Below are 26,164 nucleotides of genomic sequence, written 5' to 3'. Positions count from 1 at the left end.
GGGGCGGGGCTGGGCTGCAGCCAAGAGCCATGAACCTGACCCCGGAGGCCTGGGCTGCATCGGCGCAGCAAACGCCACACCCTCCTGGGAGACAGAGACGCAGCCCAGCGAGACCCCCGCCGCCTCCGGCAGCTCGGGTGCACACACCAGGGGGACTGGGATCCGAGAGAGCCGGGAGTGGGGGGCACGACGACAGCGAGAAGGGGCTCTTCCCCCTTCCTACCAAGGAGACCGTGGGCTCATTCCAGAAGATTACGAAAGTTTCGAGAACCCTGAGGAACCACGGGTGAGGCGTGTGCCGGTCCAGCCGCCGTGGCAGGAACAGGACGGGTCCCGCCAGCCCTGAGTCCTCGCTGCTCAGGGCGGCCTCTCCTGGCCCCCACCCACCTCCCTCCTCCATCGCCAGCTCAAGAACCACCTGTCTTTTTCTGTGTCCCCATCGGGTTACAAGCTCAGTGATGCAGGGACCCGTGTCACGTTCTGGTCCTTCCAGGCGCTGAGTAGGTGAGTTGAGTGTGTGGTCAAAGAACAAGGTAACGGTGGCAGCTGACACCTGGGGCCACGGGGCCGGGGCTGCTCCCTGCCGCAGTGTCATCGCAGGGCCCACTGCAAGGGGCACCTGGGGTCTGAGGCACCGGCTGGCCCTGCGGAGACAGCCGTCTGTCACCGGGCTTCGGTGCGACAGACGCTTCGCGCGATGCTGCTCCCTCCTGCAGACTCACGAGCTCCGCTTCTCCTTGGCCCCAGGCCCACGCGCCCCTCTCCCTGGGAGGCCAGATCCATCCAGGTCGGCAGAGCTGACGGCCGGAAGCACCCGCTCGCCTGTCCGAGCCTTGGTGCGGCGACGCCTTGTAGCTTCCTTCCTCGTGTGTCTGACGGTGAGAAATCGAGCGTGTGGTCCAAGGAAAGGCCGCCCCAAGCAAGAACTTTACGGCCCGGCACAGACGTGACCGTGTCCAGCCGCGTCCAGATGGACAACTTCACAGACGGGAGGCGTCTCAGACGGGCATTTAAAAGAAGTGGTCAGATGATGGGGGCTTGGAGACCTTCTGTAAAGTCACGCAGTGCGGAAGCTGTTTTAGGCTCTTCATGAAGCACAGGCTGTTGTAGGAAACTGAATGGGATTCTGAGCAGTTTCAATTCTTAGCAGCCCCCTTAGAACTCACATCTAAACTCTTCATCTGAAAAGGGAGAGAACCAAGTTGATCACGTCCACAAGCCAGTCACTCTGAAAGGTTGGGCCAGGCTGTCGGTGAAGTTCAAGTGCTCGTCAGCCTCCGAGCTGTGATCAGAGCGCCAACAGAGACTCAGGCAGCATTTTGTAGATGTAAAATATTTTATTTGTAAATGGTGATCTTCTAAATCTGTGTCCACAAATTCCAAAACCCATAACACTCTGTATACTTCAAAAAATTCAATTTTTGCCAACATTAGATACTATTATACAGAACAGAAAACAAAACAAAAACCCGGTAGGACAAATACTGGTAGGATGTCAGAATATTGTACAAGAGAAGAAAAATATTCAAGAAACAAATTTCATACAGCTATTTATCAAGAGAAAAATATATACAATTGATTTATTCTGTAAGATAAAAATACACCATGCCATGTACATTACAAGTTCAGAACTGCATCACTGAATATACCAACAGCTCACAGTCCACTGGAATTGTGCACACAAAAACTTCATTTTATACGTAGCCTGTGAAGTGTCAGTACCAGAATTTTAAGTACAAAATAAAAAGCTAACCTGGTTCAAAATGCTGATTAAGTTTCTACAAGCAAACACAAAACAGTGTGTTTTTTTTAATTAAAGAAATGTAAACAAACTGTTCATACAAACACAGTTGAAAATTACATCTTCCAAAACCCTACTGCCGGGGTCCTGCAGCTGCAAGCATGGTCACATCTCTCCCTTTTTTTTTTTTTTTTTTTTTTTTCCTTTTTCAAATTTTTGTGTTCAATAGAAGACTAGAGAGTTAGAGTAGAGCTCCTGCTACATGATCCTATTATGTTTACATGATTCTCTGTGGCTTGAAACCAAGTTCTAATCAAACCTACTTCTGCTGAAGAAAATTCAGCCTCCACTGGGGGTATTTGTAAGCAGTTATTCACAGTTACCACAAATTGTAAAAGCACAAAAAAACCTGACCGGAGAAGTAGGGATGCAACAATATAATATGAAAAAATCAGTTTAAGTTACCAAAACGGCTATAAAAGTTGTAGTCATAGCACACACTCTGTTCTATGAGAAGTAAAGTGTATAAAACAATTAAGTACTAACAGACCGTAGTTTCCAAAAAACCCCAAACACTCTAGGTTGAAATTTTGGTTATTACATAATTATAATGGCATATTTAATAACAAAATTATATTGTAACATCCCTATGAACATTTTATAAGCACCCGAGCTGCTGCAGAGCCTGGTAGCATTTGGTCAATAACTATTTTTATACTGTATTTTTTCTCAAAATATTTACACATTTGTACAAAGTAACAGGGTTTGTTAGTTTTGCAGGTAACAGCAGCAGCTTGGCTTTCTTCTAACTTTTATTTAAAAATAGCTTCATTCACTTATTCAATAATAAATACAAAAAGTTTCTCTTATTTTACAGAAATCAAAAACTACAATAAACTGACTCATGGAATCAAGTATTTAAATGTATTTTAGTGCAAGTTATTATCCCTTAGCTCTATCCCTAAGGAAGTCATTCAGTACATTCCTTGTTCAGTGGTGTCTACTTTATTTAAAAACTTTTAAATTAGAGGGCCTGCCCCTTTTTCAGATAAGGCGGTGGCCAGCACTTTGGACGTCTCCCTTTCGCTGGTGATTTCAGTCTTACATTCACAGGAAGGCCCTCTGCCCTGGGGCGGGGCAGGGCGGCCATCGGCTCTTTTTGCCCCAGTAAAAGTTTCTCCTTAGTGAGACTAAAGAAGCCTAACGAAACAAAACCCACCTCAAAGAGAAAAAAGAAAGAAAAGAAAAAGAAAAAGAAAACGAAAGTGCTGGACCATTCTGTAATTCTTAACCTCAGCAACTTCGGGAAAGTTGCTTCGGTCGGCTTTCTCCTGTGCTCCTCTAACCTAAAAGCTCAGAGGAAATCAGGACTCCCAGAAGCTAGTTTCCACAAAGTCACAAAACAGAAAACAAAAACCTCTTTCCGTCTGCGAAATTCAAATGCTGTGTTGAATCGCTCCTTCCTAGGGACGAGCCGCCCTCTGAGACAGCGGGGAATGCATCAGTTCATCCACTTCCGGCAGTTCACGGCGCCACAGTGACAGGGGATCTTGTGCTGGTCGTCCTCAAAGTCAAACTTATAGTCATAGCAAAGCTGCCCACAGCAAAGACACAGTGTGAGAAAGGCCTCCCTCTGCCTGCTGTGCACAGCCAGCCCACAGACGGACGGAATCAAAGGAAGCCCTGACGCGTCGAGGGGCCACGGGACTCAGGTGGGGAGGTGGGGGGACCTCAAAAGGAAACTGCGGAGCGCGCTGGGCGTGCTCTTCCGGGGGATCCCGCGGGGCCCGAGGCAAGCGGGAGGCACTATTCTGGGGCCAAGCCGGAGGCGGCGAGGGCAGCTGGTGTGTCTCCACACTGCACGCCGCGGTGCCGGGCCCGCTGCCCTGGGTGGGACAAGTCCCCCGTCCCCCGTCCCCCGCCCCTTTCTTGCCGGACGGGGTAACGAGATGGGCAGAGACGAATCGCTCTTGCCTGAGAACATCCTTCTCCTCCATCCTTCCTCACGTACAAGAATATTTAAAAGACGCTGCTCTATTTAAGCGCAACCGCATTATCGTTAATATCTCAGATCAACCCTGCTGTCAGGGTGGACGGGGGTCTGCGTGATTCCCACGGTGTAAGCCTCACCCCGGGACCCCGACCCCTGAGAAACCTGACATGGCCAAGGTCCCTCTGATTCAAATACCCTGGGACACTATCTGCAAAGACTTCCCTTCTACACCGGAAGGGAACACACCGGTATTTACTGAGTTCTTACAGGAACTCCAAGAGGAACTGTTTCTCCTTGTGCGTAAGGCAAAGTACAGGCTGGAGGGCTTACGCGGCCCGCTCGGAGGGGCGCGAGCAGGGCGTGGGACTGCTGAGCCTCCATCTGTCCCCACGCCGTGACACCACCCTGGGGTCCTCACATCCTTTCTCTAATTCACTCAAGTTGGTGAGATGTGCAAAACAGGCCTCGGGTCAATTCTTGATTTTAAAAAAGCACATTCCAAAAAGATGACCAAAAAGTACAAGTATAATCTCACAGCTCTGTTCACGTAGCGCTGGGGGCTCAAACCCAGAAAAGAGCCTCAGGCGCCTCCCTCCCTGAACAGGGGAGGTTCCCCACGGAACCCACACCGCGTGGCAGCCGCTTTCTAGGACACCCCGATTCCAGGCACGGAGCGCACGGCGAAACGCGTGCTCCTCACAATTGTGACAAAGTCAGGAAACGTAAACAAGGCGATCAAGACTAATAACAATCCTAACAGGCGACGTGCTGGGCCAAAGTGATCCGTGGGGCAAGGGAAAGTACACCTAACGAGACCGCCAAACTGTCTAAGAAGCTGTTGGTAGAAAAGTCTATACGCCTGTACTGGCCCTGAGTGTGAGAGCAGCCACGGGGACCCCCAGATTTGCCGCCTACAGCCTCAGGGTGACCTCACGTGAGCCACGATGACCCCAGGGACCACGAGGCACCAATCCCGTGATATTCTCGGCCATGAGCTCGACGACGGGCATCATTTTAAAGAGAGGGTCACCGAGCCAAATGGACAGCACGGGGGTCGAGAGGAGCCCGTTCACACGAGCGACGTGGGGACGTGGAATCTGCAGGGCAAAGACTGTCGGACCGAGATGTGCGGGGCGGCCGAGGCCGACCTTCCAGGAGGAGGGCCTTGCTAGCAGCGAAGGACTGCAAACCGCTGAGCAGATTACGTGCACAGAGGAGTCGAGTGCCACCCGCAGGGAGGGGCCACGCGGTGCGGCCCTGCGCTTACCTCTTCTCCCTTCTGGATCCTCCGGCTGGAGCTGATGATGATCTTGTGTCCTCGCTCGAAAGTCACCACCTCGGCCACACAGTTAGGCGCGCACGAGTGGTTGATGTACCTGCAAGGTGCCGTTTCAGAAACGACTTACTATAAGACTTTGGAAGAAGCTTTTAAAAGAAAACCTTTCAGCTCACAGGGTCATCTGTTTCTAATTACATTTCTATCTGTCCATTAATAGAATATACACATTTTTGTTGTTGGCTGCACGGCTTGTGGGATCTTAGTTCCCCAACCTGGGGCCCTAGCAATGACAGCGGAGAGTCTTAACCACTGGACCGCCGGGGAAGTCCCACACAATTTAAAAAAAAACTTCTCTCCATGACTGAAAGGCCCCAGTGAGCGCACTGACCCATCACACCTCCCGCTCAGACCCCGCCCCACCGCGCCTCCCGCTCAGACCCCCCCTCACCTTGCAGGCCCTCCCGTGAGCGTGGCGTCGATCACGTGGTCGTTGTCCATGCGGAACATGTACACGCCTCGGTTCTGAAAGAGAAAGAGGTCAGAACCCCTCTGCGTTCCCGTCCACGTGAGGGGGCGAAGCCGGATGTGCGCCGACACGCACCCCGGTCACACTCGCCGGGACAACACGCCAGCCCGTCAGGTGGTGTCTACAAGCTGTGAACGGAACCAACACGTTGGCAGGTGGCCTGTGAAGCCAGGTGCATCAATCCAGCCACATCCTCGCAGACAGTAAGACCGACGGAAAAAACAGGAGGAAAATACAAAAATATCCAGACGTGGCTCTGTTCGACACTGCACTCCCACCAGCGTGACGGTCCAATCCGGCCCTGCGCCGTGGCTGTCGGACAGCATAGGAGGGGTGCGCGCTCACCTGGGACTCGTAAAGCTTTTCCTTTCTGTTGGCGACTTCGTTCCGGATGATGGTCCCGATGTACTCGATGACCATGGTGTGCTTCTCGATGTCCCGAGCGGCGTACAGGCCCAGCCCCTGAGGAAACGCACGTATACACACCTCGGAACCACTTGGCTTCCACAGGCAACTGGCCTGCAGCCTCTCTCGCACAAAGGTACCACCCAAGCCACACTGAAGACCCCACCTGAACTCACCTGACCTTCTCACTGACCACACTCTCACCTGAACCCTGAACACTGGACAATCTTCTCACCTAAAACTATGATATCGCTACCTTGTTTTTGTATCTTTTTGACGCTAAAGTCTTAGGGCATTTTTACAAAGTGATACTGCTGACTGGCTGAGCACTGCTTCTAACTGGCTATCTTATCTTGTGTGTAATATCACTTCCAGATCCCACCAACTCAACAGGCTAATGGCTTCTGCTATTTTTTTTAACCCCACCATTTCAAAAAGGACCTGACATAACAATAAGCTTACAGAACAGAAACAGGGCTAACTATAAGGGATTACTACAATTTGAGTTTCTGCATTCTCAGCTAAAACTGACCAGATCCCCACCAGACACGGTCCTCACCAAGCACCACCTGGGAGCACACAGTACAGGCTGTGCTGTTGTTAGAAATTTTGGTATGTGAATTGAATTAACTTCTGAAAAAAACCACTTATGCAATTTATCTGTTCAATTCCATATGAGACTCAGAGCTGAACCAACTAGAACACACAGAAAGAATCTGTATGGAGATGAATACAGTTTGGTATAAGAGACAAGAAGATCAGTGGAAATGAACGGAGAATCCAAATAGACCGAGGCACACGTGAAAACTTAATGTACAGTAGTTTGGTAGTACTAAAATTCAATTTAATATGGATGGGTTATATACATTATTAGGTTGGCCAACAAGTTCATTTGGATTTTTCCACAAATCTTACAGAAAAACCCCAACGGACTTTTTGGCCAACCCAATACTAAATGGTGCTTCCACAACTGGTTATTCAATGGAAAAAAAAAAATTTGTCTTAAACATACAGAATAAAATTCCTGAAAGAAAAAAAATCTAAGAAAGTACACATGCAACCTACAGTCTTAACCAAGAATAGAAGCTACAGAAAATTATACGTTTGACTATATAAAAATTAAAACTCTTATAGGAAAACACATACCATACTTTCTGGTAGGTGTTTTCCCCTACAAAACAACCTTTGCCTAATAGTACAAGTTCTTATAAACTGCACAGCGGACAAAGGTAGTTCACAGAAGAGCAGACCCGAGTGGCAAACACGAAAAGGTGCAACCGAGGTGACACTGTCGGTCTACACTTAACAGGCTGGCAAAAATACAAAAGGGTGGTAACACTACCAATGGGAAAACAAGAAAAATAGTCTCATATACTGCAGGAAGAAGTGGGCAATTACAGCCTTTTTAGAAAACAGGCAAATGTCTGCTAAAATGAAAAGTACATGCACTTCTAACACAGAAATCTCACTTTGGGGCCTACACACACCATTGAAGTGAAGTTACCAATACATGGGGATATTTGTACAAGATACTGATGGCAACACTGTTTGTTGTGGGAAAGAACTGTAAACAAAATACAGGCTCATCAGCAGTGGAATGCTTTCATTAATTACAGTTCATCAACATCACGGAACATCACAGAGACATTAAAGAGAATGAATCGGGGCTACCTCAGTTGTTCTAGAGGGGTGTAAATATTAGTGAGAAAAGGAAGATGCAGAAAAGCGTAGATAAGACAATCCCACTTTTCCATATGCACACAGATGTGTAGGTGGTGTTAAGGGAGTAGCAGGGAGAAGACACAGGACACTTACTGGGTCATTAACATGATTACCTGGGAGGTGGACGGAAGGGAGGTGGACAGGACGGAGGAAGAAAAAAGGTGACCAAACATCAAAAACTCTCAAAAACGCTTCGGGTTAAAGAGGACAGACTGAACGCAGGTAGTTAAGAAACCCTTAACGTGACGTAAGGGAGCAAAACCAAGACTGAAGACCAGGGATGGTCAGAGTGAACGAGCTGTTTGGGAACATTTTAAACGGGGAAGGAACTGAGCGGAGGAGGAAGACACCACTGCCTCGAGTGGAATCTTTTGAGGCTCCATTTCTGAGGCAACAGCAAAAAGACCAGGAAGACCCTGCATTCGTAATATGAAAGCAAAAGGTATCAGATAAAAAGGTCAAGAGCAGAAAGCACAGACAGCAGATAACGTAGAAGCGCTCAGGACGAGGACGAGGAACCAGAAACAAGGCCGCAGCAGGAGGGCAGACCTGAGACAGAAGCCTCCCCTGGCGGCGCCACAGCCGCTGCGGGCCCCAGCTCCGGGGCCAGGCTCAGCAAGGCTAGGGACCCCAAACCCGCAAACCCCCAGCCGATGCCGGTGCTGACGGTCTGGGGTCCACCCTGTGAGATCCCGGGTCTCAGGGATCTAATATTTGTGTATAGAGAGAAACAGAGGTAGGAATCTGCAAGCTGGAATTAATACAAAAGCATTTCTCAGACTGATGGCCACACTGCTTCAGGCTGAAAGGCCTCATCAGTGAGGAAAGCAATAAATAAAAATGACCCTAACCCAGGCCCATTTTGGTAAAAATTCAAAATATCAAGAATCAAGAGTAGATCCTAAAAGTTTCTACAGAAAGAAGAACGTCAATGAATAGAGACAATGTGTAAACCAGGTTTCTATGTGAAGGGGCCGCCCTGGCTTCTGAGGGGACTGCACGGGAGGGGACAGGCAGGCCTGCAGCAGTGCCTGCAGGTGAGATGGGTGGTTAGAACAGGCAGCAGAGCTGGAAGTGGATTTGGGGAAACTCTTCCGGGAGGAAAAAAGGCAGCAGAAACCGATGATGCTTTGGGGTCTGGGGTAATGAGGCCAGCGCACTCAATTAGTAGATGGTGACACTGCTCAGCGATCTGAAGAGCCTGGAGGGTGATCAGCCTTCGAGACGGAGGACGCTGGCAGCATGAGAGCTCGTAACTCCATCCTGGGCCACCAAGGGGAGATGCCGCATAGACATTTGTTTCTTCAGGAAGTGTGACCACAGGTGAAAATTTACATGCTTAGCCTAGAGATGGCTTTACCTGTAAGGTGTTCCACCATCTATCCACCAGAAACTACACGATGATTTCATGAAGAGAAGGCTTCTGAAACTGGGCACCTTTTGAAACTATTTTCGTTTGTATTTTTCACAAGTGCCTCGAAAGAGCCCTAGCGAGCACGCTGCAGATCCCACGTGTGGAAGATACAGCGCTCCCCGCATCCCGTGAGCCCTCATCAAGAGGTACAGAGAGGGCGTCCAGAAACCGTCCTTCCACGGGGGAGTAAAGCATCCGCCCTCCAAGACCGCGGACGGAGCGGCCGGCGCCCCGGGCTGACGGGGTTTCTCTCCCTGCGGCCCACGGTCTCCTGTCTCATGTGCCGGATGCCAGCACCCTCCCAGCCCACCTCCCCTCCTCCCAGAAGCCAAGCCCCACTCACCTGAATCCGAGACCGGGCCAGGTACACGTTGGACTTCCACTCGGTTTTCATCTTGCGGTACTGCGACGACTTGGAGTGGACAAACTGCTTGCTGTAAGGTGCGCTCAGCTCCCCGGTGACTGTGCTCTGGAACGACTTGGAGGCACTGGTGCTGTTCAGGGTGTGAGGCCTGTGGGCGATGGCGTGCCGACGGGGACACAAAGGGAGAGCGGAGACACCTCTGAGGGGCCTGGCTGGTTCAAGTTCTCACTGACAGCACACACAGGGAAAGCCGCCTAGCTGGCGCGGCCGCACAGACACAGCCAGAGGCAGCAGGGTTTGTAAGCAGCAGACAGATCAAGCACAGAAAACCCCTAAGAGGCCTGGAAACCCTGGGCTGTACTATGTGAAGTCAAAACAAAATACCTTAACACAAACCTCTTGACATGGGCACTCATTTTAGGTTCAGAACGGGCACAACCTGTGGGGTTGACGGCCAGGGGCAGCTCCATGAGAGGGTTCCGGCCGTATCGGAAGGTGTAGTTTTCACACGCCTCAACCCCAGGGAGCTGGAAAGAAGCAAAATAAACAAAAAATTAACTCACCTGATCAAGACCACAGGCAATCTTGAGCCGGCCAAAGGATGGCCCAACTTGAATTCCATGAAAATAACTTGTCAACATTTTCAAAATGTTGGTAACAAGAGGTTCTTTCAAGCCATGTTAACAGAAGCAGCCTGCACTCAGAACCTGACTATGTATGATGCGCTTACCACCCTTGGGGGCCTGGGAGTACAGCTGGTAACTTAAGGTTAACTCCTAAAACCATTCGTGTTCAAGGTCTTTTCTAGAACATGTTTCTTGTGGACACTGTCCTCTGGAGACATGACAGATGCATATCATTTAGGCAGGGCTCCACCAAAGAAAGCAACTGGGTACAGTACTCAGTGGCTTTCGGGGGTGTCCACTGCTTCTCTGAAGAAAACCCATCAGTGACTTTTTTCTTGAGAACAATACCTTATAATCATGCAGTTTTCCAAAAGCACTGTGTGTAGACTCATTGGCACACGTGCTTGTAACAAGCAGGCATCAGACAGTAAGGGCTCCTGAAATCCAACTGCGCTCTGCTGACCAACCCTGGGCCCCGGGCAGGAAAGTGGCCATTAACGCTGGGTGGTAAGCTGCCTCACCAAGTGAGCACGGAGACGCCTACAACTCACCGATGCCTCGTGTTCTTTCAGAGCGACAGGAGTTCACCCCCGACAAAACCACTACCTTGAAGTGTTGTGAGAGTGATAGCCCCGTGTTAAGTAAGGTGCGTCGCGTGACAGGGGGTGGCTCTCCAGCCTCGGCCCCGGCACTCACTGATTCCGCGATCCGCGCCACCGCAGAGACGGTCAAGCCGAAGAGATCCTCCCCTTTTAAGTAGGCTGGGAAGAGCTGCAGCATTTCCGACTCTTTTCTCACACATGCCACAGGCTCCAAAATCTTATCCCAAACACCTACGTATGGACAAAAAGATATTTTTTTAATGACAAACTTGCTCTTAGCTAAAGAGAGAGGAAAACAGGATACAGTATAAAAACAAGAACGAAACGACCAACCGCTCACGAAGACTTACCAGATCCAAGTTAAAGCCCATGGGCAGTGATCTAAGAAGCCTGGTATATTACCTGCTTATTGGATGGCAGTAGTTTTAAAGACTTTATGAAGTTTGGGGGAAAATAATATGTTACATTAAGGAAGTTAAACAGGAGAAGTGGAAAAGAAAGTTAAATATAACTGAAATTCATATAAGTAGTTAACTCACTTTCATGCTGGCCAAGCAGCATATTAGATTTTCAAATGATTAATCCAATTAAGTAGTATCTGTAGATATATCCTTTTCTCTCAGAGTTAAAATATGAAATTGATATTTCATCTTTAGAGCATTTTCATACTTTTTTTTTAAAAAAACTGCTAAACTTGAAAAAAAAAAAAGCAGTTCTGCAGCACTTTCTACATCAATAAAAATGACAATCTAGGCTTAATCCTAGAGGCCGAAATTCAGTCTCATTTCTGGCTCTAAATCTGTTTAATGCTCCTGAGATAAGACAATATGGCTTTAAATACGGTTTCCACCTTCTAGGTGACATTAACAAGAGGGTCCCCAATGTAAGTGACAGGCAACCTGTATCTGCAAATCATTCTCCTATTTATTTTATTAAACTCTGTTGGAATATACATTCTGATTTAGAGTAATTCTAGCAAGTGTTTAGAAAAAGACAGCAAGGTATGACAATACAAAGAAGTTAAGACTTGCATTTGTAAATGAAGAATCCGCACCTGCTGTGATAAAATATGAAACAGACGTGAGGAAAACCATGGAAATACTGACATAAAACATTCATTAGCCGAACCCTGGAGTGGCGGGCTCGGCGGAGCCTACAGACGGGGCTCACCTTTGGGTGAGGTGTCACTCAAGACGAGATCGTCGTGGCCCTGCTCCACGATCCTGATGACGAACACGGGGCGCCCGCCCTTCTCCTCGATGGAGCACAGGTAGCGACAGCGGCGGCTGGCGTAGCGCGTGCTCCAGTAGAGCCGGCTGGCTTCGTAGCCCACGGGGAAGAGTGCTTTGGGAGAGTGGAACGCTTGCATCTGCTGTGGAAGCAGCTGGCCGATAGTGTGGAAGATGAGGCTTCCCACACGGAAGGTGTGGTCGCGCTCTCCCCGCTGCACGATGCTGGCGATCTGTCGTACCTCATCACGCTGCACGTAGACCCTCCTGAAGACGGCAAAGTAACTTAATTCCTGCTCGTGAATTCCCTTTGGTTTGTGCATGGGACAAAGCATAGTTTTATCTTTAAAAAACATGCATTGTGCTTTAATGGCGCAAGTAAAGTGATAAATGTTGGTGCATCGAAATCTGTGACACCCGCTGGTGGCCCCCATCTTATGGCAGAAGACACATTTCATCTGCAGGCCTCTCCTCAGGGCCAGCTCCACGTTTATTAAGGCACCAGCCTGGGTCTCGTACACCTCCGTGGACCACAGGGCACAGTTCAAGTGGACCCACAGGTCCAAGTCGAGGTTGAGCAGCCTCGCCGGTCCGTCTGTCAACCCATCGCCTTCTTCGTGACAGAAGCAACACTTCCGATAGTCCTTGGGCACAGGATCGGGTTTCAGGGAAGTGCCCAGGTTCTTCAGAAATTCGTCAATTTCATCTTCACAGGGGGGTGTGAAGGTCCCCTTGGGGACCACGATGTGGACGCTCCACTTCTTCCACTTCAGCCCTCTCCACTTTTTAGTGATCGGCCTACAGTCTTCAAACCCACCGTGGACAGTTCTTAGCCGAGGCTTTAACTTGACCGTTACCTTAAGCTCATCTGGCTTTGCCTCCACTTTGGCTGCTTCAAAAGCAGCAGGGAAAGTGATGGGCGGTGACGCTGGGGGCGAAGCTTTTTCCTGGAGCTGCGGCAGACAGTGCACGTCTAAAGTGGAGATGTTGTTACTGTACTGATGAAATGCTCTGGAAGGCGTCTCTTTTACAGGCGAGTGTGGCAATGAAGGAACGGATTCCTGCACAAAAAAAAAGAAACACAAGAAAGAGTTCATTCCAAAGCCCCCAGGGCAATTCTTGCTACAAGAAGAAGCCAAGCAGCAGGGTTCCATCAGCAGGGTGTTTGGCTCTGGGTCTGTAAGTAAGAGGACTGGCGCACAGCGGAGGTCAGTGCTGCATGCCCGTGGTGCTCGCGTCTCGACACAGAGAGTGTGTGTTCTCTGCAAAGCCCCAACTCTGGAGAGTATTCTGCTCTTAAAACTTTTCGTGTCACAGGAGCTAATTTAATTTACAAGACGGAACAGCTTTTTGTTAAACCAAGCAAGAACTCCGGATCATAATTTTCTATGAGCTTGACCCACCCACTGAAATTCCTGTTTGTTAATCTTAGGCTTAATTAATTGGCATAAGTGTGAAAGATGGGGAAGAAGTCCCCTGTCAACAAACAAATCATATTTAACTTTTCTCAGAGGCTGCCAGGTTCCCATCCAACTGCTGAAAGGGCTGAACTGAGACAGAAGTTCCATTAGTTTCTTTTTAGATACAAAGTGTCGTCATAACCAAATCAACAGCAAACCCACCTTCTCATGCACCCCACCCTACACAGCTCTGAAAAAAGACGCGCCTCACAGAAAATCCAGAAGCAGGCAGACACTGCACACGGATTCACAAAATTATGTGGTGGGAAAAAAAATTCCTTCTCTCATCTAGGCTGATATATTTTAAAGTATAAATTTATTTGGCAAGTAGCTTGAATTTTATTACACTGGGTGCTACTGCCTTTTTAAAAAAATAAGAGTCTCCAGAAAGACCCAAGAGCAATGATGTGGAGGGAGGAGAGACTATCACAGCACAGGAAAAACTTCCTTCAGCGCAAACAGTTAAAAACGTATCGTCTGGGCTTCCCTGGTGGCGCAGTGGTTGAGAGTCCGCCTGCCGATGCAGGGGACACGGGTTCGTGCCCTGGTCTGGGAAGATCCCACATGCCGTGGAGCGGCTAGGCCCGTGAGCCATGGCCGCTGAGCCTGCACGTCCGGAGCCTGTGCTCCACGACGGAATAGGCCACAACGGTGAGAGGCCTGCATACCAAAAAACAAAAACAAAAACAAAAAAACGTATCGTCCACATCAGCTACACACCCGAAGACACCCTTAAATCACACACAAAACAAATAGACCTTTTCCAACCTGGTACAAGACAGATACTTTTCCCCCAGAATACATGAATAGACCTAAATTGTGGCTGTGAACAGGTTTTCCCATTGGGACAAGATCACTAAAGCAATACTTTATAGTTGTGATTAAATTAAGATATTTGTAGTTAAGTAAGTAAAATTACAGATTTTAATAGTAGCGTTTTATTCACTTCTGACCTTTTAAGACATAGTTCAAATCTGCCCACTTTTGATGAATGAGCTCAAGTTACTTAGTTTGCAGTAACAGCCTGGACCAAGCACTCCTTCCCAACCCGGGGAGCATATGCTCGGACTCCCCGGGGGGAGATCTGGGTGGGAGAAGTGGACACACCCCCAAAACACAGGCGCCACTCAACGCAGACTGCTGACTGAAACTGTCCCCATCTTACCTTGCTTTCTGAGGTTTTTGCTTGTGCAGCTGATGAATAGAGAATAAAGCAGTTGTTACTACAGAAGACAATGTCCTTCTCTGCTCTGCTGGAGCTGTCTCGGGAGCCCTGAAAAGCAAAGAGAAAGGTGTGGGGAGCTCGACAAGTTGGGATCTAGTAAGAACAAGATCTGCACGGGGCTGGGTCTGTTCTGTTCAAAGTGAAAGCAGCAATCCTAAAAGCAGTAAAAAGGTAACTACGAGCCAGTATTTAGCATATAATAATTTAGCCACAGAGGAACTACATTTGCAGAAATAAACCTTACTTTCCATATTTCACCATTTAAAAATAACGCGGCTCTCATCGGACCCCCTGAACAGGCTGCTGCTGTAGCTACTGTTTTAAGCTCAAGCACATGAAACATATGCCGATGGCGGCCGCTGGGGGAGGCGTCTGTGGAGCCCCAGAAGCGACTCCTCCTGACGCAGGAGCGGGCGCTGCCCAGGCACGGCGGGGGCGGGCGGGGACCCGGGGGTCAGGGGAGGGATGTGCGAGTACCTTGCTCACAAAGGCCGGGTCTCTGGCCGGCTTCCTCACGCCGTGGCCCAGAACGACGACGTGACAGTGGCAGCACCACTGTGGCCTGAGAGCCGCACTTTCTGTGACACCGTGACTAGTGCCCGCGCACCCAGAAAGGCCTAGAGACAAAAGGCGTTCGTTAGCGACTAAAGCCGACCACTGACAACGGGGGTCCGGGGTGCAAAGCTGTATGCACCAACTGACTGCAATATGGCTCATTTAATTTACCACATGCTAGTCTTCAGTAATTGATAAAAATCTTATTTTCTAAGCAGTGGTTACGGGGCATCTATTACGTGCATGACACTGGGGTACAAAGAAAGAAAGCTATCCTCACACGGCTGGGACAACACGCGGGGCTGTGAGAAGTGCGGAGGGAAACCGGGACGCGTGGAGGGTCGTCTCCAGTCTCAGTGCGGAGTGAGTCAGGGGAGAGAGAATACTTTTGCTCCGGGGTGAAGAGGGTGCGGAATCTCTTATGAAGGATGGAGACGTATGTGAACGAGCGCCTTCAACGAGCGTGATGTGGAAAGTCGAAGAGGGATGACGCGTTCCAGGGCCAAGATGAAAACGCGAGCAAGGATGCAGACCGGAAAGCGTGTGGCGCTCTCAGAGCACGTCGCTCGCGGGGCCACGAAGGCAGAAGGGAGAAGCAGGGGGAAAGCAAGGGGGACAGAGCAGCCAGAGGCTGAGAGTTCAAACCCAACACGAGCGACTGTCAGCGCGGCTCAAGGGTGAGACGTGGGGAGAGGCTGGGCTCTAAGAGCAGGTGAAGACGGAAACAAGACGGCCAAGAAACTGGTGAGCGAAGAGGCGGGGAGAGCAGGGGGAGGGGGAGGCCAGATGGGAAGATGAGGAGGGAAGGGACGCCACACAGGTGCAAGGAACGGGCCCACCTTTCAGTGACGGGGAAGGTGTGGGCGCACCTGCAGAAGAGAGGGGCCCCGGAGATGCCGCAGAAGGAAAGGGACCAGGAACACGGGCAGAGATGGCGGCCTCATCTGCACAGTGTGACACAGCGCTAAGTGGGAGAGCAAACGCGGCTCAAGGGTAAGCAGAGCGCTGACAAGAGGGTGTGACGTAGGCCCCAGGCACTAAAGGTCCAGTCACGCCTCTTCCCTCAAGGGGGTGGTGGTGGTTAAGTCACCAAGGACTGCGTGTCAACACATGACCTGTTACTCCCCTAAAATCAAAGCAAGATCTTAAAGAGAAGGGGCGTAACTTTTGAATCAAGAACGAATCTGGGGTCAACAAACTGTAAACCAGCTCACCATTGCTTGCTGGAGGGAAGGGCACAGTAGGCTGCTTCAGGTGGTAAGAGCTGGCTAGTCTGGGAGGGTTTGCAGATCCTGGTGGAGGCCCACGAAGAAATAAACGCTGTCGATACTCCAAACCTGGGTTTACTCTGTGGCTACTGACCAAACCCACGGATGGAACATCTGGAGCATTACTAACCTCGTAGCTGTTAGGGATCCGAACGTGGAGGAGGTCGGAGAACGCAGCCACAACACTGCTAATGTTCTAAAACAAAATGGCAAACGCTGCATTACCCGCCCAGAAGGCCACAGAGAACCACTGAAGAACAACTCACGTTAGGATAAATGCTATCCACACAGCGCAAACGCCTCAAGCAAATCCAACCATGTTTATTTAGACTTAAGAGCCTGGGGGGGGGTGGTAAAAAGGCTTTTAATGGGCCAACACCCAAACAAAGCTTCCATATACAGAAATCTTCATACAGGGATTCCAATTAATGTTAAATATTTGAGAGAACGTTAAACTATCTTAGACATTTTAATTCAAGGAATGAGCTAAACCTTGTCATGGTTTTCACAGCTGGTCAGAAGCTTCCTTCAAGTGGACCCCCCCAGCTCTGGGCAGAAGTCTGACACAGTCCACGAGAACACGCCACTGCTATGTTCTGCTGATGACCAAAACGCCCCGTCAACGGGCTATGAGTCTGGTTGCCAACGAAACATCATCAAGTATTAAGAGTTTGAGAAAACCCTCAGCCATGTACTAGTGTTTGATATGAGCAGCTGCTACCTGAACACAGAGCTTCTGGAAAACTTCCACTGTTGGCAAAGCTCTTCACTGCTTAATCTTGTATGTGTAAATAGTTATCAACTCTCTGAAGGGTTAGTTCTCTACCGTTATACATTCTTTAGTAAAATAATGAGATCTCTGACTTCAATTTGCCCTTTCTGTCTTGACTGAGGCTGAGATCAATTTCTAGTACTCACAGCAGCGTAGATGTCTGAAGGGGCTGCTAAGCCAAGCCCTAACTTTAATCTTTATCTGCAGTGACCCAGCTGTACGTGTCATTGTGAGCCACCTGACACTCCTTTAGAAATGGGTAATATTCTACAATGTCCAACAGCCAGTCCATCTTTACCTCAGCAGCTGTAGGATGCAGAGTGATTGCCACAGATATGAGACCCGATCGGGGACCATTTGGGGATGCACCAAAAGGTGACGTGAAAAATAAAGTGCCCGGCTCAGTTTTGATGTCATTCCTTCTAGATTCCAACCCTTAAAAAAGGAAGGATGAGTTGAGTGTTAACAGCTTTTCTAAACATTCGTATCAGCCAGCACCCCCCCACTGCACTGCGCCCCCTACCTTTCCCGGTGCCGCTCGGGAGGATTGGAATGATGGGGGATGGCACGGGCTCCGGAGGCTCCTCTTTGACCAGGGACAGGTCTGGGTATCTGCTCACTTCCATGCCGACCACACTCTCAGGAGAGGACGAGGGCACAACACTGTCAGGGGTGTCCCGGTCACCCCCATGGTCCTGTGTCCTGGGAGCAGAATAAATACACATCAGCAGGCGCAAGGCCGCCGCTGGGGGCTTCCCGCACCAGCCCAGCCCTGTCTACGTGTGTGACCTTTGGACAGTGACAATAACCTGAGAAGCCAAAGATTCAGTTCAGGGCCAAACAGGAAATCTCTTGGGAAAAAAATAAGAAATATGTTTAACTATAAAGTAATTTAAATGGTATGTTTCCTTCTGACTAAAGCTTTAGCATCCAAGTTTAAAGACCTGCCAAAGGAGGAAGACGTTCAGATTATAACACAGCATAGAAAGGATGGATACTCACACCTTTGCAAAGCTCCAGATCACTGAGACTAGGGAACACTCCTGTGGCTGAAAAAGGAAAGAGCAGTCCACCACACACCCAGGCGCGCGTGCACAGAACTCTCCTGTGGCTGCTGTTTACTTACAGGGGCAAGACGGAAAAAACCTGGCCATTATGGCTTCATAGGCCTTCATTTTTCGTAACTGATAAAGTGAAGTGAAAAAAGGAAGAGAGCTGGTCTAGTCCAAGAAGCTAAAGGTTACAAAGGCAAATGGGGCTGTAGGGCGAGTGTGGTCTTGGGCTAAACGTTGTACGGCAGCTCGAGAACCTGGGGTCTCACACTCCCCCAACCCCAGAGGAGACGCCGTCAGGCTGAAGGAAGGCTGTGAGAAGCAGCATTAATGAAGACCCGAGAGAGGCTTCCAAGGGGTCCCTGTGAGACCCCGGAGTGGGCGGCCCCGACACGCACACCCGGGAGGCCACCTCCCGCAGCTGCCCCCGAGTGACAACTCTGGCACGAATCTAGCGGTAAGGTCCAGGAGAAACAAAGAGCTGGGTTCTAACTCTGGACAAGTCACTTCCCCGCGGTCCGCAGTCTTCTTGTTTATACAGTAAAGGGTCTTAGTCCAATGACGTCTTATCAAAGAGAGGGGGGTTAGCAGATTTTCCAAGAAGAGAGAATAATTTGATGAGCTATATAAGAACCTCCCCTGGATCTAACTGGCTGGGTTGTGACTATCTACTAGGAGAAGCTGATTTTCCCTCATCAGAATCCTGGGGCTAAAGAACTGACACAAAGGAGTTACAAACTGTGGACAGGACAGCCCTTAAATTCTCTTCCACAAAAGCATGCTCTGCTCTGTGACTGCTGCTCTTTTATTTTGACATCTGCAAACATCAATAAACCCAGTAAATCACATTAACAGCTTATAAAGGGCAATCAATGATCTTTGAAATATTTTGCATGGAGAGTCCCAATGCCTCAATGTCTATTCGATTATTACTTGTTGAACCTCCTATATCATATGAGATTTCTAGAGTGCACAAATGAATTCTTTCTAATAGTAAGAATGTTTTATAAACTTTAAATTCTGAAGAAAATTATTCACCAAATTTCACCTTTTAAGTGTTTTTACATGCTTTTCCTACAGACATTACGCTATATACAAACACATAATACATTTTTAAATAAATGAAATAACTAAAACAATACTTGAGAAAAAGGAACTTCTACCTTAATTCCTCCTGATTATTATGAGGCGGTGTTGGGAGTGAAGCAGGAACGTCCACTGTCTTTGGGCCTTGAGCAATCGCTCTGGCCAACAAGTCATCGTGTGGTCTGAACGGCAGGTGAAATGGTTTAGGTCCTAGGCTTTTGGTAACTGGAAGAGCAAAAACACAAAACCATAAATCAGTCAAAACTGGTAATGGGTAAACTTTACAATCCGACTGCCATTTCACCACACACAGCCGGCAAACTCCTCAAAGGTACAAGACTTGGAGGCTTGGCATCCTACCTTCATGGCTCACTAATACTCCAGCTTTTCCAGCAAGTTCTTCAGTTGTTGCAAAACCATTTGCCATCTTCGGACAAGCCATAGGAGGTGGTGTAGGAGGAAGAGAGGCAGGGGGTGTTGGAGGATTACTTAAATTATTCTGCTGCAGGAGACCAAAAAATTTTAAATTATATGCTACTGAGCAAATATGCCACGACCTTGCTAAAACTTAGTTCTGTGAATTTTCAACACAGGGAGGCAAGGTACAGAAATGTAATCAGAGGCACCTTCATTCCTAAAATGCACACCAAGAAGAAAAAGAAATGTACAGGCCAGGAGGCATTTCAGTGGAACAAACACCCATCATCCTCTGGACATACCACCCACTGGCTCACTTTCCCCAGCTTGAGTATTAGCTTTGAAATTAAGAAGCAAATTTATACTGTGCCTGATTTGATTCTATACAACTCTTTTCAAGTTTCACTGTTAAAGCCAGTGAAGGATAGCTTTAAAATTCGACCAATAAATTGTAGAGAGTTCTCAAAAAATTCCTCTATTAAATTAAGATATGCCCCAGTTCTATCAAAAACTTGAGAATTTAAGATCCTAATCCATAACTGCAACTTGTATCTTAGATATTAGAATCTGGATTGTCTAAAATCTCAAAAAGAAGCAAAAGGAGTAGCAATAACAACTAAATGGACCGAACCTTAACAAATGTAGTTTCCCCCCAAAACATTTCTCCCTGCTTAACATCTGTCACCAATTTGTCATTGATTCATTGACTAGTCTCTCAGGGACTGTTGGAATCTACCAATAATTCCATGCAAATCAAGTGCAAGGTAAAATTACAAATCTTGCAAAGATCTAGGATTTCTGAAGATGATGAAGTTGTGTGGAGAACAGCCTACATCAGAAGAGAAGGCATTTACAAGAGTTGGGAGAGGTTCTAACTGAAGAGAAAAGCCAACAACGATAATAAATGGAATGCCACAAGAGAATGATTTCAATACTAAAGAAGAGAAGCCCTCAGAAAAAATGATGATACTCTCAAATATTTTTGCAAAAAAGATCACTTTACACAAGTCAGATGTGAAGTAAAGAGTATCTAATGAGCCTATCATAAAACTTTGTTAAAAAAATATTACCAAAAGATAAACTTGGTTCAGTTTGATATTATTTTTGTAGCCTAAGAATTAATGCACAGGTGCAATTAGTACCTAAATTATTAGACAAAATAAGTTTTTAGGCTTTTTCATTGTATTTTTCAGGGTAAATTCCTAACTACATTTTTTACTCTATTTACTCTGAATTTGGAGTCATCTTAAGAGTTAATAAAGATTATAGGAAAATAAATATTTTCCCTACCATAGAAATATACAATGGATGTTTTTCACAATTTGTATTCTGACCTATACAACAATTTCAAATGTTCATATTGGAAACACTTTACCTGGTAAAATTTTAACCTTTTAGTTGAACTAGAGTTTAAATGGAACTTGGAAGATTAGATAGATGTAAACTAGATGGAAAAACAAGACAAGCTCTACCAATTCTGATAATGGCATCCAAAGAGGAAGCAAGGTAACACCTTGGCAAAGAAACATACCTTGTAGATCAACTGAGAATAGTAATCCGAAACCCCTTCAAGGGTAGCACTGCCAAAAGTTCCTAGAAGTCGATTCCCACTATTAAACTGGCCACTGCCGTAAGGAAGAAAGTGGGCAAAGTTCACTCCAATGACTGGTTCCATTAGAGGGAGCAGAGAGAGCTGCTATTGAAAAACACATTTAAGAGTAATGTACACGATAAACAAAACAAGTGTCTCTCTATTTTTCTAAGACCCAAGGCAACTTAGTTAAATAAGGCTTGAGAAAAATAAGACTTAAAAATTTCAAGTATCAAAATGCTGGAATAAGTGAGAGAGACTAAGGAATCTTTGAGATATACTTAAAAATGAGCCTTATTCTCATCTGTCTTAAAGGGATGCTGCCAGGCTTCTAACAAGAAAAACACCTTCCTTATCTTCGCTCAGCAAGAATCAGGGCTGAACTGAGGCTAGGTGCCCCCAGCGGCACTCTTCAGCAGCTGTCTCCCACCTTCTGTAACAGCCACAAAGGTGTAAGAATGCACTCTACTAGGGGGAGAGACCAATGCCTGTGTTTCTTTGCATCCGGAGTCACAAGTAACGTGGATGGAATTTTTCTTGGTGCTGAGGCTGCTCCCTCTGAACATAAGTAAATCGTGACCAGCGCCAACCAATCCATCTATTTTACTAAAATTTTTGGGTGCCAGTAGGATAAGGTGCAAGTTTGCTTGCACATAGGAAATCTATTAGGTTGCTTGTTGAGATGTCTTTTACCCCTTAACTCTCTACTTTTGGGAAAGTTTCATTTTAACAGGGTTGAAAAAGCTCCTGATGTCTCACTTCCTTGCATTTTTAAAGGGGCTGCTCCAAAAGACTCACCTGCTTCAGGTGGGTAAAGGTGTCGGTGGCAGAGAACATCGCTTGTTTCTCTTCTTCCTTTTTCCTTTTCTTCGACCGAGGTGCTGCCTTCTCTCCGGTCCTCTGAGTCCTTTTGCTTCGCTGTTTCTTGGTTTCACTTCCTCCATCTGTTTTTGGCAACTGGCTGTTGCCACATCCAAAACCACCTTGCACTTGAGCCCCCAAAGTTTGCTAATGTAATTGGAAAGGTTAAGAAATAAGTGAACCATCCACACGCTTGAATTCCAGCTCCTGCTAATCCAGTTCCATCCTAAGACACAATGTTCCTAACGTGGGCACCCAAACTTAAGGAGGGAAAATGGGTGGCATCAAATGGCCTCTTTTCTGAAAACAGCATCCCTTTTTTGAAACATGATTCTCAAGTATGGAAATCAGTAAGCTGCAAAGCTTGAGGAGAGAGCAGAACTCTTAAGTGTGGCTATTCTCCCTTTCAGAGGAAGCATTACTCCTCAGGCCTGCCCCTATTTGTGCCAGTGACAGCCTGGAGCTCCTTATTCCTGCCCACTGGCAGCTGTGGAGGAAGGGGTGCTCTTAGCTAGATGGCTGTGGTGGTCTCTGCATGGTGGTCTTGGGGCCTTATTTGGGCTCTCCTTAGGAATGGGTGAAATACAAGGTATGCGGGCACCATTGCTAAGCTCCAGAAAAGTTTCACAGCCCATGCATCTCAGTTGAGAGGAACAGCTAGCCTCAGAGATCACTAAAAACAAACAACATTGTTCATTCAAATTAGTTCATGGTCATACATCTGATTGAATAATAACTGCTACATACTTAAAGTCAATGAAAGAGGACCTATATGATAGCAAATAAGCCTTTTCTTTGCTTTTGTCTCTATGGCGAAGAACAAACCAGTCCTTAAAGAGGTTTTTAAGGGTAGTACTATTAATACTTAAAAATATGGGACTATTTTTAGGGGCCACTATTTCCAAACTTGACAGCTATACTTTGCTATAGGCAACTATAGTTGCTAAACTTATTTTAATGTGCTCTGCATTGACTCTTTGAGGGTTTGCAGATTATAGTTTCCATTTATATATATCTAAATGACTTGGAGCATGGATGGCAAAACTGTTCTGTAAAAGGCCAAAGAGTAAATATAGCTACCCGACTCTCTGCCCTGGTACTGCAAAATCAACCACAGACAATTCATAAACTAATGAACTAGGCTATGGTCTAATAAGATGTTTTAAATTCATGGACACTGAACCTTGAATTTCATATAATTTTCACATGTTGTGAAACACTACTCTGTTTCAGATTTTTTTCAACCATTAAAAAGTGTAAAAACCATTCCTGGCTCATACAAAAAAGAGGGGATATGGAAGCAGGAACACAGTGCCCATCCCAGGGCTAGATCGATGGTTCTCAAAGGGTGGTCCCCAGAGTGGCAGAATGAGCTCCACCTAGGATGGTTAGAAATGCACATTCTCTGGTCCCACCCCAGACCTACTGAATCCAAACCTTTAACAAGCCCTCCAGGTGATTCTGATACATTAAAGTTCAGAGAACCCTGGCCTAGAGCTGCACCTCTCATGTCCATGTGAATGCGAATCACCTGCAATCTTGTTAAAAAGCACCTTCTGACTGGTACACCTGTGCTGGGGGCACAATATCCCGCTTCCTGAAAAGCTCCCAGGTAAGGCCGCTGCCGCCAGTCCTCAAGGACTGCACTGTGAGTAGCACAGAGCAAGGCCCGAGCACTTCTTACCGGCTTATAAGAGAAGAACAATTCAACCGCTTACTAGGTGTGCAGCAGGGCCACAGGCACTGTAAGTGCTGAGCAGACTTCTCCATCCTCCCAACTTCCCTAAAAAGCAGCTATTACTACAGTTCAAAGAATACTTTTAATTACAGGAGAACACAGAAGATTAAAAGTCATCCAAAAGTTTGCCCGAGATAGGAATCGTTCACGTTTTAATGTATTTGTTTTCGATCTTTTATCTATGCCTACATGTATTTTGTTAAAAACACAATGAATCACACTCAATATTCTTTTATTCTGGTGGCTGCCTTTTAAACTTGGCATGTGGTTTGTTCCCCGTGACATTAAACATTCATACATAACAAATTTTAATGGCTGCAAAAAATCTGTATATTCAGATATAGATATACAGAAACAATAATCCAATCAATAACTACAGTAGTGGATTTAGGTTGTTTTCTCTCATTTTTATCTATTAGTAAAGATAAAGTCATTCACTGGCTATTCATGTGGTCACACCTTTGCACATATTAGAATTTTACGTTCCTCTTGCCAGATTCCTAGATGTCATTGGTAGTCATGGGTATGCACCACCTTTTATTAATGTCACAAGCACAAGGTATACTCTAATTCCTTTAATCCCTGTGGCAACCCAGTAACAGGGAGCATTATTAATCCTGTTTTACAGATGAGGGAACTGAGGCACAGAAAGCCTGACCTGCCCAGGCTGCATGCTGGAAAGAGATGGAACATGGATTTGACACAAGCTGAGTGATGTGAGCTCTCAAAGCCTCCCAAGGCTTTACCCCTACACTACAACTAATACCAACTTATGTGTGAGAAAACGCATGTCCTCAGCACGGAGGAAAAACTGGGCCTGTCCAGCTACTGCCACAACAATTCTGCCTTAAGTGTGACTAGAAAGTAAATGAATTTCATCATTTGTAAAACGGGAATAATAATTGTGCCTGCCGTACCTCAGGGCAAGCGCTGAGCACAGTGTAACCCCTAGAATGTGGTTAAGAAGGCATCACCCTTAGTAATCCAGGGCCCCCACCCCTTGCTGCCCTCCCAGAGGGATATGAGAACATGTGACACAGTCCAAACATTTATACATATACTAATTGATCTCATCCCTTTTTCTATCATAACACACAATATAAATATTTTTTTACATATAATCACTAGTATTAGGACCTGACTTCACTCCACCGAGTACCAACTATGTGGTATTGAGATAGAAAGGCATAGAGACAGAAAGGTGCTCAGGACGCAGTCTACACCCTTCAAGGAGCCATCTTTGTTCAGTGGTACTAGAGAAACTGCTATGTAAGCACACGGGCATCCACTTATTTGAGACTGGCTGAGCTGAGTAAGGTATCTGGGGAAGACGATTCCAGAACTGAGTCTTAAAAGATACAGATATTGGCCAGATGTAAAAAAAAAAAAAAAGAAAGGGCAGAAACAGCAGCATGTGGCCATATATGGAAGGGTAAAATCAGAAAGAGACTCAGGGACTGCAAGTAGCCCAGTATTCCTAGGGGCAGAGGATGCAATGGACAAAGTAGCTAGAGATCAGGCCTATTTGCTGATGACAAATATGACTGAAAAAGTTATCACCACCAAAATTTACAAAAATTACATGACTCTACTGGGTTACCACTCAACCTCTACTGAATCAGACAAATAAGAGAAAACAAAGAGCAAGCCAATACTTGCAAAACAAATGGCTTCACTAACAATCTTAAAACTACAAATTTGGACAACTAAATATAGCACTCCACCTCATTCAATTAAAAAAATGAAAAATTTAAAATCTAATTTGAGAAGCACTATAGGGAAAGCTTTATGAACACAATAGCCAGGGTAGTGTAGCATTTGAAAGATAAAACAAGTTAACCAATTCCTACAACCTAGAAAACCCCAGTTTGGGAAATACGTCAAGGAAGTTCACTGAAATGCAGGAGATCGAATCTTGTAAAGGTATATTTACAACAAAGTTCTTCATACAAATGAAAAAACAAAAGCAAATCCAATGTTCTATAACTTAAAAAGGGGACTTCCCTGGTGGCACAGTGGTTGAGAATCCACCTGCCAATGCAGGGGACACGGGTTCGATCCCTGGTCCTAGAAGATCCCACATGCTGCAGAGCAACTAAGCCCGCGCGCCGCAACTACTGAAGCCTGTGCGCCTAGAGCCCGTGCTCCACAAAAGGAGAGGCCCACGCACTGCAACGAAGAGTGGCCCCCGCTTGCTGCAACTAGAAAAAGCCCGCGTGCAGCGGCAAAGACCCAACA

General features: G+C 46.9%; 1 protein-coding gene across 1 annotated transcript in view; it reads right to left on the bottom strand.

Annotated features, from left to right (window-relative positions):
• Positions 1 to 3,242: 3,242 nt before the first annotated feature.
• The window catches only part of KMT2C (lysine methyltransferase 2C), a 298,335-nt gene continuing 275,413 nt past the window's right edge, over positions 3,243 to 26,164 (bottom strand). The window contains exons 44-59 of the mRNA XM_007469801.1: positions 22,126 to 22,335; positions 19,680 to 19,821; positions 19,397 to 19,544; positions 17,705 to 17,883; positions 17,480 to 17,616; positions 16,356 to 16,605; positions 15,064 to 15,203; positions 14,527 to 14,634; positions 11,843 to 12,962; positions 10,767 to 10,903; positions 9,829 to 9,971; positions 9,424 to 9,592; positions 5,885 to 6,001; positions 5,462 to 5,535; positions 5,002 to 5,110; positions 3,243 to 3,335 (exon numbers count right to left, since the gene is read on the bottom strand). Of these exons, the coding sequence (XP_007469863.1) occupies positions 3,243 to 3,335; positions 5,002 to 5,110; positions 5,462 to 5,535; positions 5,885 to 6,001; positions 9,424 to 9,592; positions 9,829 to 9,971; positions 10,767 to 10,903; positions 11,843 to 12,962; positions 14,527 to 14,634; positions 15,064 to 15,203; positions 16,356 to 16,605; positions 17,480 to 17,616; positions 17,705 to 17,883; positions 19,397 to 19,544; positions 19,680 to 19,821; positions 22,126 to 22,335 (3,276 nt within the window). The remainder of the gene's footprint in view (positions 3,336 to 5,001; positions 5,111 to 5,461; positions 5,536 to 5,884; positions 6,002 to 9,423; positions 9,593 to 9,828; positions 9,972 to 10,766; positions 10,904 to 11,842; positions 12,963 to 14,526; positions 14,635 to 15,063; positions 15,204 to 16,355; positions 16,606 to 17,479; positions 17,617 to 17,704; positions 17,884 to 19,396; positions 19,545 to 19,679; positions 19,822 to 22,125; positions 22,336 to 26,164) is intronic.

Source organism: Lipotes vexillifer, unplaced genomic scaffold, assembly GCF_000442215.2.
Source record: "Lipotes vexillifer unplaced genomic scaffold, Lipotes_vexillifer_v1.1 scaffold472, whole genome shotgun sequence".
Lineage (NCBI taxonomy): Eukaryota > Metazoa > Chordata > Mammalia > Artiodactyla > Lipotidae > Lipotes > Lipotes vexillifer.
The sequence above is the reverse complement of the archived record's forward strand: the minus strand, read 5'-3'. Positions and strand labels throughout refer to the sequence as shown.